The 15,965-nt window shown below is 36.3% G+C and overlaps 1 protein-coding gene across 2 annotated transcripts in view; it reads right to left on the reverse strand.

Annotated features, from left to right (window-relative positions):
• APLF (aprataxin and PNKP like factor) overlaps positions 1–15,965 on the reverse strand; it is an 88,107-nt gene that overhangs the window by 49,306 nt on the left and 22,836 nt on the right. The window contains exons 3-5 of one of the 2 annotated variants that reach the window (XM_027623753.1): positions 10,335–10,507; positions 2,427–2,574; positions 1,977–2,109 (exon numbers count right to left, since the gene is read on the reverse strand). In XM_027623753.1, coding sequence (XP_027479554.1) covers positions 1,977–2,109; positions 2,427–2,574; positions 10,335–10,507 — 454 coding nt within the window. The remainder of the gene's footprint in view (positions 1–1,976; positions 2,110–2,426; positions 2,575–10,334; positions 10,508–15,965) is intronic. The other variant, XM_027623754.1, reaches the window with a different exon arrangement.

Here is a 15,965-nt window from a genome sequence, read left to right on the forward strand (position 1 = left end):
CCCCAAAGTCTACTTATAAGAAAGAAGACATGCCAGAATCCAAAGACTTTTCTACCTTATTTTGAAGCTTTAGCATTTTAAGTACATCAGGTATTATATAATATTCTTGTCCAAATCAATGGCAAATTGTTATCCTTTGCATTTTTAAGGTGAAGTACTCAAAAAGGTGCTTCATATTTTACATGGTACATCTGGCTAGTAAAAGTTAATAGTTATTTTTAATTTGAAGCAAAATGTATTTTGGAGTATTATAAGCACTCTAATAGTGGTAGCACAGAAGCAGCTACCACACAGAACAACTCTGAAAAAAAAGGACTTGCTTGCAGGGAGGCAGTTGACATTGGTCCAATTTTTGGTCAATTAAAGTTATTCTTTCTATATTAGAGAAACTGGTCTACTGAGAGAAAGTGCCCACCCCCTCTCCACGACCATTCATCACTCCCCATTTCCTTCTGGCAAAGTGAGGAATTACCGCGCTTAATGAGAAATGTTACTGATAAAAATTTTACACATGTAATGATGGGTGGTGGAGGTTTGAAAACTACTGTACTGGAATAAAACTCTTACCAGGAATTCTTGGGTTTATATATGAAAATTCTCCAGATTACATCTTTCATAATATATAACACATAACCTACTTTTCCCAAGAGGTCAGTCTGATCCTACTAAATTCCAAACTAGAATTAAATAAGGAATATTTTGTATATAACATACGGGATCAAAATCTTGAGACTGCTTCTATGACCACTATGCTGAGGAGAAGCAGCGAGAGCAGTAACATTCAACTACAGTACATATTCAATTGTGCTTGGGGTAAAATGGCAGAGTAGTGTGACTGAATTAATCATCCCAAATAAAACCAGTATAAATTTTGGCAAAATTATTAAAAACAAAAACTGTTTGAAGGCACTGCAGAGTGATGAAAAAGGCAGAACCAAAAAAATTAAATATAACCTGTGAGGTTTGTGAATTTGTGGCTCCCCACCCCCAACCGACCAAGGGCATCTCCCAATCCACAGGTGGCAGAAAGCAGCCTTATTGGTTTAACTGGTCAGAGGACAGACTTTAAGGCTTGGTAGAGCAAGTAGAAAGTTAGGGATAAAATACTGGGAGGAAGGAAGCCTCAGAGGACCATGAACTAAAATTTACATATAAAACCGACCCAAGTCCTTCACTGGCTGCTGGGCCACACGTGCAAGGACAAGCAGCAGCTAGAAGCTGCTAGAACTAAGCAGAGGCTGCGGCTGCTGACCACAACAGGGGAAATAGAGGTCAGGGTCTGAATTAGTTGCGTATTAGAAGAAGATTGCCTATTAGGCCAAATTAATCGCTATTAGAACAAAAATATTTATTCAGAGGAACATAAAATAAAAAATCTCTATATCATTCATAATATCCAATATCCCATTGAAAGTTACTAAACTTGAGAACAAACAGGAAAATGTGACCCCTATAAAAGAAAACAAGCAGTCAATAGAAAGTAAACCCAAGATGGCTACAAAGTTGCAAATAAAAGACTAAGACAAGGCAGTAAACGTTTTTATAATCTCGAATCAATGGGAATGCCCAACAGCTGGCATAAATCACTGTGCTATCTGCCTTGACAGTGAGCTGTGCTGGGACAGAGGTCCTCCTGAAACCTCCAGCACATAATAGTGTGTGCCTGGCAGTTTTTTATTTAATTAAATTAATTTAGAAAGCTCTTACTTTGCTGACCTGTTATCACTGACATGACACCAACAGGTATGTTTGAAAAATCTACATTAATATAAGTCTAGCACATAAATCAAAAGGTAATTAGCAGGATGGTGTATGATAAATGACATAACATAATAGCGTAATTTTTAGGTTAGACTTCATGTACACATCTAAAAAAAATGTTAGGCTAAGTGATACACTTACACAACCACTAGTCTGTCTCCATTTGTTCAGAAAAACTTCTAAATTCTGCTTAATGTTTTCGAAACAAAACCTACCCCCGCTGCTGACTGGTGCTGAAAGTTTTTGATCACTGAGATTTTCTGTTAACATCCATGCTGGAAGGATTCTTCTCCTCTGCGCAGGGTTTGACTGTTGCTTACTGAGGTCTCTACATTCACCTAGGAAACACTAAAAAGGCATCTATATATCAATTACTAAAAATAATCATGCAGCCTTAATGAAACTGTAAAATTACGTACTTTGCAGGGAACTACCATTAAAAAAAAAACCTATCTGCAAGTGTGGACTGAATTATTCAAATTTCTCAAGGCAAGAAATTCATTATCTCTATTAGTTGACATGGTGGACTAGTGTGATAGTCTGGACAGCTTAACCTAAAAACAGCAATGCCAGTAATATTGTCATGATATGGCCAATTTCAGTTGTCTTTTCTCTCCTTGAAATAAGGAATATGTTACAAATGGATGAGATCTTGAATTTCTGACCTCATTATTTGCAGAAGTAGTTTGGGTCTTAGGTATTTCTGTGCTTCTTTCCAGTTGTGGGGCACCAGTTGTCTCATCAGGCGGGTGAACTGAGAAAGATTTTGGTGTTTCATTCAGTATATTATCTTCATCAAGCATCTGACTATTTCTACAAAATAAAATAAAAAATCATTTAAAACACTTCTATTATACCATGTCATTATAAATGGGATTCTCCCAAGTACATCTAACTAATGAATTGTGCTTCCTGGCCTTAGCAAGACAAAAAAGCAGATGATAGCATATTAGAATAAAATATACAGACTAAAATATGTTCTTCATCTTCTGCTCATTGTATCAGCATAAAATACATTTATCTTTCCAAATGATCGGCCTAGAAACCACTAGGTACTTATGAGATGGGTAGTAGCCATCTCTCTTAAGGCTTAAGAGCTGTGTCCTTACTCAGTATTTGTCCAGATAGCCCATAAAAGTTAAGATCCCCACCCAGCACCCAAAGAGAAAATGCAAACTGCAAGAATATCAAATAAGCTAGTATGCCTTTTGAAGAAAAAAATAAAATCCTGATGTCATGTTCACACGTAGCTGCTACTGGAGTTCTAGCCAGTACAGCCATTTGTGAAATCTCCCCAAACCTGCAGTCCAGTCGGAAGCTAATTGTTCTGACACAGGAGCATCCATGGGGTCACATGTGGAATATACTAGCAGAACCAACTACCTCCCACTTGCTGCAAAGTGCAGTAAGATCATCCAAAGTTGATGGATTACTATTCATTACATATACATAGAGACAATCCAACAAATGTACTTTTTTGAACATTTGAAAATATAGATGGAAATACTACTCAGAAATAAAAAGGAATAACCCACTGATATACAACAAAATGGAGGAATCTCAAAGAAGCCAACCACAAAAGGCTACAAATCCTGGGTATTTACCCCAAAGATACAAATGTAGGGATCCAAATGTTTATAGCAGCAATGTTTATAGCAGCAATGTCCACAATAGCCAAACTATGGAAAGAGCCAAGATGTCCATCGACAGATGAATGGATAAAGAAGATGTGGTGTGTGTGTGTATATAATGGAATATTATGCACCCATCAAAAGGAATGAAATCTTGCCATTTGCAACGACATGGATGGAACTGTAGGGTATTATGCTGAGCAAAATAAGTCAGTCAGAGAAAGATATGTATCATGTGATCTCACTGATATGAGGAATTCTTAATCTCAGGAAACAAACTGAGGGTTGCTGGAGTGGTGGGGGGGTGGGAGGCATGGGGTGGCTGGGTGATAGACATTGGGGAGGGTATGTGCTACGGTGAGCGCTGTGAATTGTGCAAGACTGTTGAATCACAGATCTGTACTTCTGAAACAAATAACGCAACATATTTTAAGAAAAAAGAAAAAGAAGATAGCAGGAGAGGAAGAATGAAGGGGAGTAAGTCAGAGGGCAAGACGAACCATGAGAGATGATGGACTCTGAAAAACAAACAGGGTTCTAGAGAGGAGGAGGGTAGGGGGATGGGTTAGCCTGGTGATGGGTATTAAAGAGGGCACATTCTGCATGGAGCACTGGGTGTTATGAACAAACAATGAATCATGGAACACTACATCAAAAACAAATGATGTAATATATGGTGATTAACATAACAATAAAAAATTAAAAAATTAAAAAAAGAAGCTATAGGAAGAGAAAAACAAAGGGGGGAAATTGGAGGGGGAGACGAAACATGAGAGACTATGGACTCTGAGAAACAAACTGAGGGTTCTAGAGGGGAGGGGGGTGGGGGGATGGGTTAGCCTGGTGATGGGTATTAAAGAGGGCACGTATTGAATGGAGCACTGGGCGTTATACACAAACAATGAATCATGGAACACTACATCAAAAACTAATGATGTAATGTATGGTGATTAACATAATAAAATAAAAAAATGCAAAAAAAAAAAGGCTACAAATCATATAATTCCATTTGTAACACATTCTGTGCTTTTGGTGTTTTATCAAAAAACCACTGCCTAATCCAAGTCACAAAGATCTATACCTGTATTTTTTTCTGAATTTCACAGTTTTAGCTCTAATATTTAGGTCTCTGATCCATTTTAAGTCCATTTTTATATGGTGTGAGGTAGGAGTCTAACTTCATTCTTTTGCAAATGGTTATCCAGTTGTCCCAACACCATTTGTTGAAGAGACTATTGTTTCTCCCATTTAATTGTCCTGGCAATCTTGTCAAAAATCAGTTGGCCATAATGTAAGGGCTTTATTTCCGGACCCTCAATTCTATTTCACTGATCTATATGTCTTTCTTTATGCTAGTACCATACTGTCTTTATTACTGGAGATTTGTAGTAGGTTTTGAGATTGGGAAGTGTGAATCCTCCAACTCTTTTTTTTTTTCAACTTTTAGAAACTGTTTATTTTCCATCAACCTTATTTCCATTTTGTTTGCCTTTGTGGAAGAGCACCTTAAAGACCACTCAGTGGTTGTTCCTACCCATTCAGTGGCCTGAGAAGTGGGAGAGGCAGACAATCTTCATTGGCAGGCTGAGTGCTCCAGTCTTAAGCAGGGAACTGCTGAATAGACACAGAGGGCACCTGCACGCCTTCAGACCAGTCTGCAACTTCGTGTTGAGTAGTAGTGAACTCAGAAGCTGGAGCAGTCTGTTCACCCTGAAATCCCTCGTTGGTCATAGCCTTTTCAGCAACAGCCTAATCTTCCTTTTCAGTCTCTTGAGGATCTCTGTAGAAGCAGAAATCAGGCATGACCTCCCAAGGGTGTTCACAGGAAATGGTACCACGTATGCACAGAACTTCCCACGTTAGCATCCACCACATCAGACCACTATTGAGCTCCCTTGTTGCAAGGGATGGCAATGTCCACATAGTACAGAGGGTCTGTCTTACACAGAGTGGTGGTAGGTAGGCAGGTTAACATGAGACACCTCTGTGAGAGGGTCAGCCCTTGGATCAGTAATCACCAGAAGCTGCCTCGATCTGGTTAGTGAAGGTTTCAGGAGTGAAGCAGTCTGCAATAGAGTGACTCCAGTTACAGCAACAAACTTCAGCACAGCTCATTGGGCAGTATTCCTGGATGATACAACACTGACATCAACCGGGTTTTCAATGGCAACAATGGCACGAGCTGCCAGCAGAAGCTTCTCCCAGGTTCTCTTCAGATTTATGATGTAGACGCCATCACTTTTCCTTTTTAGATATACTGTTCCATTTGGAAGTCAAGGTTGGTGCCAACAAAGTGGGTTCCTGCTGTAAGGAATTTTGAGGACATCCTCCTCCTTCATTTGCAGGACATCAAAGGCTCCAGACATTGTGAAAATTTCCCTTTAAGTTTTGAAAGGAATCCCTCACTCCAGCAGGAAGCTTGTTCTGGTGGCTTTGGGTGGTACTAGGTATCCCACAGGGCATTCATGGGAACACAGTAGCGACCCTTCCCTAGGCAGTGTAGAAAACTCTTTTCTTCTTTTTAAAGACTTAGCAATTAAGTTATTCTTAAATCTTAAAAATATACTCCAAATTAAATTTAAATATAAATATTCTTATCTTTAATATAAAATATGCTACTAACATAAATGAACTGGACCTAGAAATAAGTTTTAAAAATCATTAATCAATTGTAAACATGCATATTATCATACTATAATGGCATTTTCATTATTTTATTGTTTTGTTCAAAATTAAAGTGCTTAAGCTTTTTATATGAAACTTAAAAATTAAGAACTTTAACAATTTGAAAAAAAAACTTTGTATAACATAAGATTTACTGTACTTTTCTCAACAGTGTCTTAAAGGAAATAATCTCCCTAGAGAGACAATGTTGTACTTATCAGTGAAATTCAGATACAAAAATCATATCAAAAACAAAGTGTTACACAATATTTCATTCATGTATTTAGGAACCCAACACTTGATGAGCACCCACTATTGGGGAGGTAAAAAGAATGCAGGGGCGCCTGGGTGCCTCAGATGGTTGGGTGTCTGCCTTTGGCTTGGGTCATGATCCTGGGGTTCTGGGATCAAGCCTCGCATTGGGCTACTGGCTCGGCGGGGAGCCTGCTTCTCCCTCTCCCTCTGCCTCTCCCCCTGCTCATGCTCTCTCTCTCTCTCTCTCTGTGTGTGTGTCTCAAGTGAATAAATAAAATCTTAAAAAAAAAAGAATGCAAAATTAATGTTGGTGCTTCTGAATGAAATATGCCATAATTTAATTAACTAAAATATAAAACTAAGTGTTTTATCTTTTTTTAATTTGGTTTTGTCTTACTCTGACTTCTCGAAAAAGTATGGGTTTTGGTATTTCTAGCAGAATAATTTCACAGAAATATGTACAGAAAAGAGTGAGAAATGAACAAACTGATGAGAGCTTATATGAACAGACCCATATGGTCCCACGGAGTTGGTTATAAATGGGACTTCTTATACAGAATCTAACTACTACATGAAAACATTATGACATCAGTAAAATGAAAAGCGAAAGAAATGGCAAGCTTTTGTTTTCTCGGTTTTTATTGTTGTTGTTTTGTTGTTCAAATCTTTCTTATATTCACAACTGGTTGGAAGAAAAAAATTATAATGGCATCAGGGACCCAACCACTGCCACAAAGCACACAGGTTTTTTTAAATATAAAATAACACAATTAATTTGGTTACCCTAACCCAGGCACGCAATTACCAAAACATATGCAAAATATTTACTACCTCTTTCAAGACATAGCTTCACAGCAACAATACACCATATATATTACTCATAATAGCCTAAAAAAGTACAGTGCTGCTGAAGTGGGTTGTTTTCTTACTTTTATCAATACTAAAAACACTCAAAATTCAGTCATCCCACAATCTCACATATTTCAGGTACAGCACTGGTCTTTCATGTTAAGGGGACAAGCTTGTTTGAATGGATATAAATAAAATTTTTAAAAATATAAAGTTGACATATAATACTCTAAATTTTGAGGCAATGACTGTATTTTGTTTTATAGAGATGTGCAATATTTTCCTGATTTTTTAAAAAACTATATAATTCCACTGTGGAAATTTACTGTAACAAAAAAATTAGTTCTTTATATTTCTCATTTCAACAGCTGGTTAAAAACAGCATTCTTTCTACATGTGTGATAAGAGAAAAAAGAAGAGGAAGATATGTAAAGTTGCAAGCAACAATTACTGAATTTCATTTAACTGAAATCAAAAACCATTTCCTCACATAATTTCTTTTCATTTACTAGTTTAATAAATTGTAGATGTGATTTATATTTACTGAAATCACAGATCTGAAGCACATGATTTGGTCAGTTTTCACAATTGCATACATCCAGGTAACTTACACCCTTACTGAGACACAGAATATGTCCATCACCACAAAAAGCTTTCCTGTGTCCCTGGAAATAATCACTGACTGGATTTCTATCACTACAGATTCGTTTGCTTATTATAGAACGTAATATAAACCTAATCACACAATAGGTACTTCTTAGGTAGATACTTGAGAATTTTCTAAATCCACAATCCTATCATCTGCAAATAAAGACACTTTTACTTCTTCTTTTCCAATCCGATGCATTTTACTTCTTTGTCTTGCCTTCCTGGACTGGCTAGGACCTCCAATAAATGTTGAATAGAAGTTGTACAAAATGGCATCTTTGTTTTGTTCCCAATCTTAGGGAGAGAACTTCCAAAACTTGACTGTTAAGTTTTAGATAGAAAGGAAGTTTCCTTCTTTTTCTAGATTTCTGAGGTTTTTTTTTTTTTAATCACAAACAGGTGTTGAATTTTGTCAAAACTATTTTTATGCATCTGTTGAAATGACAGTTCTTCAATCTGCTATAGCAAATTGCATTGATTTTTATCTCATAAATCCACCTTGCATTCCTCAGACAAATTCTACTTGGTTATAGTGTATTATCCTTTATACAAATTGCTGGATTTGACTTAGAAGTATTTTTTAAGAGAATACTGGTCTAGTTTTCTTGTAATGTTATTGTCTGATTTGGGTATGAGGATTATGGAAGTTTCTTCTATTTGGGGGAAAAAAAAGACACAATATTGGTATTATTTCTTTCTTGAAAGTTAATAGAACTCACTAGTGAAGTTTCTTATGGAAAATTCTTAAATTGTGACCTCAATTTCTTTAATATAAAATTCACCCAATTTTCTATTTCTTCCTATATTAGTTTTTTTTTTTTTTTTTAAGATTCTATTTATTTATTTGACACACAGAGAGAGAGAACAAGTAGGCAGAGAGGCAGGCAGAGGGAGAGGGAGAAGCGATGCGGGACTCGATCCCAGGACCCTGGGACCATGACCTGAGCCAAAGGCAGCCGCTTAACTGGCTGAGCCACCCAGGTGCTCTCTTCCTATATTAGTTTTGGTAAATTATGTTTTCGGAGGAATGTATCCATTCATTTAGGCTGTCAAGTTTGCTGGCATAAAGCTTTAAATAATATTTCTTCATTATTCTTTTAAGGTCTGTAAAATCACTAGTAATATACTCTCTTCCATTCCTGATATTGATAATTTGTATTTTTTCATTTTGGTTTTTCTTGGTAAACCTTATTAAGTTTACATTTAATCTTTTCAAAGAACCAACTTTTGGCTTTGTTGATTTTCTTTGTTATTTGTCTACTTTCTATGTCACTGATTTCTAGTCTTATTCTTATTTCCTTTTTTCTATCTGCTTTGGGATTAATTTGCTCCTGTCTGCCTGTCTCCTTAGAGTAGAAACAAAGATCATTGGTTTTATAGGCTTCTTCTCTACTAATACAAGCATTTAATATAAATTTCCCTCTAAGAACTACTACAGCTTCATCTCACAAATTTTTATGTTGTTTTCAGTATTATTTTGTTCAAAATGTTTTCTAATTTCCCTTGTGATTCTCTTTGACCTAAGAGTTATTTAGAAGTGTGCTGTTTAATTTCAAATTTTTGGAGATTTTTCTATTTTATTGTTATTGATTTTTTTAAGTAATCTCTATGCCCAACATGGGACTCGAACTCACAACCCCAAGATCAAGAGTCGCATGCTCTACCAACTGAGCCAGCCAGGCACCCCTACTGTCACTGATTTTTAATTTAATATTACTGTAATCACAGAACACATTCTGTATACTTTTGTCCATCTACTTCTATAAGTCCAGTTTATGTAGACTATAATTTAAAAGCTGAAACAGTGGCAAATAATCTGCTAATGACTGCCTCAACAAAACTAGAGTATTAACTTTATATTAGATGTTTATTGTAATACCTCATTTTCCCAGTTCTATATTTTCTGTTATTTTTATAAGAAAGAGGAGTTATATGAGTGTAGTCTAAGCCAGAGGGGTTAATAATACCTTAATACAATTTAAAAAGCTAAAAGAAAAGATTAAGAAAATGTAGTTGGTTTCAAATTACCTATCCTGGTTACTATTAGATAGAAAATACATTCTGAATACAATGGTAAAGGACACCACATATGCGAGCAATCACTACTGAGGTGTAGGTTTCTAATGTCAAATTTTTTCTAGAGAAATGCAACAAACATATACACCACACACACTCCATGTAACTCCTATACTGCCAACATAGTTTAATCCTAGAATGGTTTTTACTTAAGCATTTGTGGATGGCTGAGGAATTAGGTTACAATTACCATTTTTTCAAATTTATTAAAAAAAATTTTTTTTAAGATTTTTTTTATTTATTTGACAGAGAGAGAGCACAAGCAGGGGAACGGCAGAGGGAAAGGGAGAAGCAGACTCCCCACTCAACAGGGAGCCTGACATGGGGCTCGATTCCAGGACCCTGGGATCATGACCTGAGCTGAAGGCAGGTGCTTAACTGACTGAGCCACCCAGGTGCCCCTAGGTTACAATTACCATTACTTAATATCATTTTATCAGGCAATCTTACCTTAAAGTACATTCCATTTCTGTTTCAGAGTGTGTAGAGAAAACACAGAAAATGTATTTGTCAACTAGCAAAGAAAAACTGTCTCCAGGATTCAACCAGCGCCATAGATTTCTCTTCAATGGTAAGAGCTGGCTCTTCTCGGAAGACTGATAAAAACATGGATTTGTGTGTATCTAACAAATAAAAAAAGAATACGGTGGTGTAATTCTACATTATGAGAAAAATACAACTTAACATGAACTGTTCCAAAATTTGGGTATCAAAACAATTTCATTACAAACTCAGACTTAAGTCTAATAAATCTGGCACTTATAAGTACAATAATTATTATCTATACATAAAAAAGGAAAAAGAGCTAAAATATACCTCCCACTTCTGTAGGAATCAAAGAAAAAAGCAAAGTTATCAATTAACTGGTTAAAAGATATTTCTACTTTGCTTAAGAGGGACAATCAGACATTGGAAAGAGAAACACGAAAAATAATTCTCAGTACGGAAATTGAGTCTCCCAACTTTCATATCCATAATTCACTAATCCCTTGGAAACGGCTAGCTTCTTTTATACTTATTTTCCCCTAGTAAATTCTTAGTATGATTAAAAAATGAGATATTATAGGAAGAGAGACTTTGATCAAATCTCTCAAGCAAACAACATAGCTTGTTTCGATTGCTTTTGCTCCTCCTCACCTAGGAGTTTTCTAACATAGACTAAAATAGAAAAGGGAGCGTCAAAACAAAAGCCGCCAATAAAAAGTAAGCACTGTTGCCTACATGCCCAAATTAAAAAAAAAAAAAAAAAAAGACAAGGTTGAAAGCTATAATGGGAATAAATCTATCCAGTTCTGGCAATTTAATTTCATGAGGATCTGGCCATAAATCCTTCCTATGTGTATCTGCAATTGAAAACATTTCTATTTCCTTTAAATCTGTTAAAAGAAAGGAGTGAAATAAAATTTGGAGATAAAGAGTAGAAATAGAAATTAAAAACAGAGACTATACAAATTTGGTAGGCAATTATTTTATAGGTCAGAGTTATTTTACAAACTATACACAAGACTTCGTAAGAATGGACATGCTATGGAATACCATATTTATGTAACACCATGTTACTGAAAAGAACTGTGAATGTTTGATTTTTAAAAATCAAGTTATAATTTAAACTTAATGTTTAGAAACCTTTCGTTAGCTATCCACCGCCCCTAATTTATCTCTCAGAGTGGCTCTGGCTCATGGCTAGAGTTTTCAAGCCAGGATAAACCACCAGATTCTGAGCTTGTGCACACTGCTGGGCTTGGAAATTGTTCCCTGTTATTCCTTGGACTTTTAAATGAAGCCTCCTCTTCCTTGAGTATACCACAATCATCAGAGTCAGGAATGTTGAGTAGCAGGAGGGACAAGAGTCAGGGCAGAAATATCCATAGCTTCTGCCTGAACCTTGAATATTTTATAAATGAGGTTTGCTTCTAATAGGCTAAGATAAGACCATGCTCTTATTCATAAGCATTTTAAAGATTCAGATGAATCTCTAAAGAACATTAAATAACAATAGTCCGAAATTTTCGAAGGCCAAGATGTTAAATACAAAAGCATAATATTCTAAGGGTAGAAAAAGTAAAATACTTTTTAAAAAAGGAAACTAATTACATTCCTTTAATAAGGCATCACAAACCCAAAGTCAAAGAAACATTCATATTCAGTATTTCAGTATTCATACCTCAGTAACTGAAGTATATTCAGTTGAATGTACTTAACATTCAAATTTTAAGTGGTGAAATATTAAGTATTTAGCAAATTCAAAGAGAAAGTGAACCAATGTATATGGTCCATGATCATCTTTTTCTTTTCCTAAAATTGTTCATACAGGGGATTCCAGAACCAAGAGCAAAAATGACATTCCTATAACTAATCTAATATTTGATCCCATTAACTTAAACCTAAATAAATATTACTAATTGAATAAGTTTTTAAAATCTGTCAAACTATATATACTTCAGGGCATCTGAGTGGCTCAGTCGGTTGAACATCCGACTCTTGATTTCGGCTCAGGTTATGATCTCGGAATCATGAGATCAAGCCCCGTGTTAGGTTCCATGTTGGGCATAGAGCCTGCATAAGATTCTTTCTCCCTCTTTCTCTCCCCCTGCCCCCTCTACCTCTATAAAGAAACAAAAACAAAAACAAAAGCAACTACATGCACTTCAACTAAAAGGCCACACGGACATGAAGTCCAAAACAAAGGTAGTCTTTTAAAAGTTATAAAGTAGACAAAAATCTAGCAATATTAATAAACAAAAGGAGAAAAGATAATACAAACACAAATTTTGGAATGAAAACAATGACATAAGTACACATAAAACTTGGTAGAATACTACAAATACTTCATGGCAATGTATTTGTAAATATGGCCAAAATTGACAATGATCTTAAAGAATATACACCAAACTGACATAAAAAAAAAGAACGTATGTGTGTGTCTTTTTTAATTAGACCTATATTTTAAAAATACAATCAGTAATTAAAAATCTTTCTAATCTCTCCCTAAACCAGACCTAAATGGATTTAAAACTTTTCTGAATATTCAAAGTCTTCCTGAGATCAGAAAAAGATGGAAAGCTCTCCAATTCCTTCAATAAGGCTAAGTTAACTTTGATTCTAAAAGCAGATAAGGGCAGGCAAAATAATGGCAAACCCAAACTCAGAGTCAATAAAAGATAGAGCCACCTATATGAGAAGCGTATTTATGGGAAGTGCTTTTTAACATACCCATAGGATTATAAGTGCAAACTTAAATATATTCTGCTATAATTTTAGACGTGGTGCAAAGGATGCATTATCCCTGAAGAAATGGAACTAAAGTACAAATCAGTTTTCCATAGCTTTCTCTTGTAATTATCATGAACATTAAAGGATTGATGTGTACCACCCCAAAAATTTCCTCTTATTTTCAATGTTTTCTTTTTTTTAATTTGTAAAGCATTCTTTTTTTCATTTTTTTTTTTTTTTTTTTTTACAAAATGAGCTGTGGAAGAGCAATTGTAGTATTTTATAGCTATTTTCCAAGTACACTCATAATTTCATAGGAAGAAAAACAGTCACAACTCGGGAATTTTATTGGGCCAAAGAAAAAACACAGTCACTCAAAGATGTATATTTTGAGGATTAACACTAAGTGGCAAAAAAACGTATCTTTTTTTTAATAATTTTTTATTGTTATGTTAATCACCATACATCATTAGTTTTTGATGTAGTGTTCCATGATTCATTGTTTGTGCATAACACCCAGTGCTCCAAGCAGAACGTGCCCTCTTTAATACCCATCACCAGGCTAACCCATCCCCCCACCCCCCTCCCCTCTAGAACCCTCAGTTTGTTTTTCAGAGTCCATCGTCTCTCATGGTTCGTCTCCCCCTCCGACTTACTCCCCTTCATTCTTCCTCTCCTGCTATCTTCTTCTTCTTTTTTTTTCTTAACATATACTGCATTATTTGTTTCAGAAGTACAGATCTGTGATTCATCAGTCTTGTACAATTCACAGCGCTCACCGTAGCACATACCCTCCCCAATGTCTATCACCCAGCCACCCAATCCCTCCCACCCCCCACCACTCTAGCAACACTCAGTTTGTTTCCTGAGATTAAGAGATCCTCATATCAGTGAGGTTATATGATACATGTCCTTCTCTGATTGACTTATTTCACTCAGCATAACACCCTCCAGTTCCATCCACGTCGTTGCAAATGGCAAGATCTCATTCCTTTTGATGGCTGCATAATATTCCATTGTGTATATATACCACTTCTTCTTTATCCATTCATCTGTCGATGGACATCTTGGCTCTTTCCACAGTTTGGCTATTGTGGACATTGCTGCTATAAACATTGGGGTGCACGTACCCCTTCGGATCCCTACATTTGTATCTTCGGGGTAAATACCCAGTAGTGCAACTGCTGGATCATATGGTAGCTCTATTTTCAACTGTTTGAGGAACCTCCATACTGTTTTCCAGAGTGGTTGCACCAGCTTGCATTTCCACCAACAGTGTAGGAGGGTTCCCCTTTCTCCACATCCCCGCCAACATCTGTCGTTTCCTGACTTGTTAATTTTAGCCATTCTGACTGGTGTGAAGTGGTCTCTCATTGAGGTTTTGATTTGGATTTCCCTGATGCCGAGCGATGTTGAGCACTTTTTCATGTGTCTGTTGGCCATTTGGATGTCTTCTTTGGAAAAATGTCTGTTCATGTCTTCTGCCCATTTCTTGATTGGATTATTTTTTCTTTGGGTGTTGAGTTTGATAAGTTCTTTATAGATTTTGGATACTAGCCCTTTATGTGATATGTCATTTGCAAATATTTTCTCCCATTCTGTCGGTTGTCTTTTGGTTTTGTGAACTGTTTCTTTTGCTGTGCAAAAGCTTTTTATCTTGATGAAATCCCAATAGTTCATTTTTGCCCTTGCTTCCCTTGCCTTTGGCAATGTTTCTAGGAAGACGTTGCTGCGGCTGAGATCAAAGAGGTTGCTGCCTGTGTTCTCCTTTAGGATTTTGATGGACTCCTGTCTCACTAGGTCTTTCAACAATTTGGAGTCTATTTTGGTGTGTGGTGTAAGGAAATGGTCCAGTTTCTTTCTTCTGCATGTGGCTGTCCAATTTTCCCAATGCCATCTGTTGAAGAGACTGTCTTTTTTCCATTGGACATTCTTTCCTGCTTTGTCAAAGATCAGTTGACCATAGAGTTGAGAGTCCATTTCTGGGCTCTCGATTCTGTTCCATTGATCTATGGGTCTGCTTTTGTGCCAGTACCATACTGTCTTGATGATGACAGCTTTGTAACAGAGCTGGAAGTCCGGAATTGTGATACCGCCAGCTTTGCTTTTCTTTTTCAATATTCCTCTGGCTATTCGGGGTCTCTTCTGGTTCCATACAAATTTGAGGATTATTTGTTCCATTTCTTTGAAAAAAGTGGATGGTATTTTGATGGGGATTGCATTGAATGTGTAGATTGTTCTAGGTAGCATTGACATCTTCACAATGTTTGTTCTTCCAATCCATAAGCATGGAATGTTTTTCCATTTCTTTGTGTCTTCTTCAATTTCTTTCATGAGTATTTTATAGTTTTCTGAGTACAGATCCTTTGCCTCCTTGGTTAAATTTATTCCTAGGTATCTTATGGTTTTGGGTGCAATTGTAAATGGGATTGACTCCTTGATTTGTCTCTCTTCTGTCTTATTGTTGGTGTATAGGAATGCCACTGATTTCTGTGCATTGATTTTACATCCTGCTACTTTACTGAATTCCTGTATGAGTTCTAGCAGTTTTGGGGTGGAGTCTTTTGGGTTTTCTACATAAAGTATCATATCATCTGCAAAGAGTGAAAGTTTGACTTCCTCCTTGCCGTTTTGGATGCCTTTGATTTCTTTTTGTTGTCTGATTTCTGTGGCTAGGACTTCTAATACTATGTTGAATAGCAGTGGTGATAGTGGACATCCCTGCCGTGTTCCTGACCTTAGGGGAAAAGCTCTCAGCTTTTCCCCATTGAGAATGATATTTGCTGTAGGTTTTTCATAGATGGCTTTTATGATATTGAGGTATGTACCCTCTATCCCTATACTCTGAAGAGTTTTGATCAAGAAAGG

Source organism: Zalophus californianus, chromosome 8, assembly GCF_009762305.2.
Source record: "Zalophus californianus isolate mZalCal1 chromosome 8, mZalCal1.pri.v2, whole genome shotgun sequence".
Lineage (NCBI taxonomy): Eukaryota > Metazoa > Chordata > Mammalia > Carnivora > Otariidae > Zalophus > Zalophus californianus.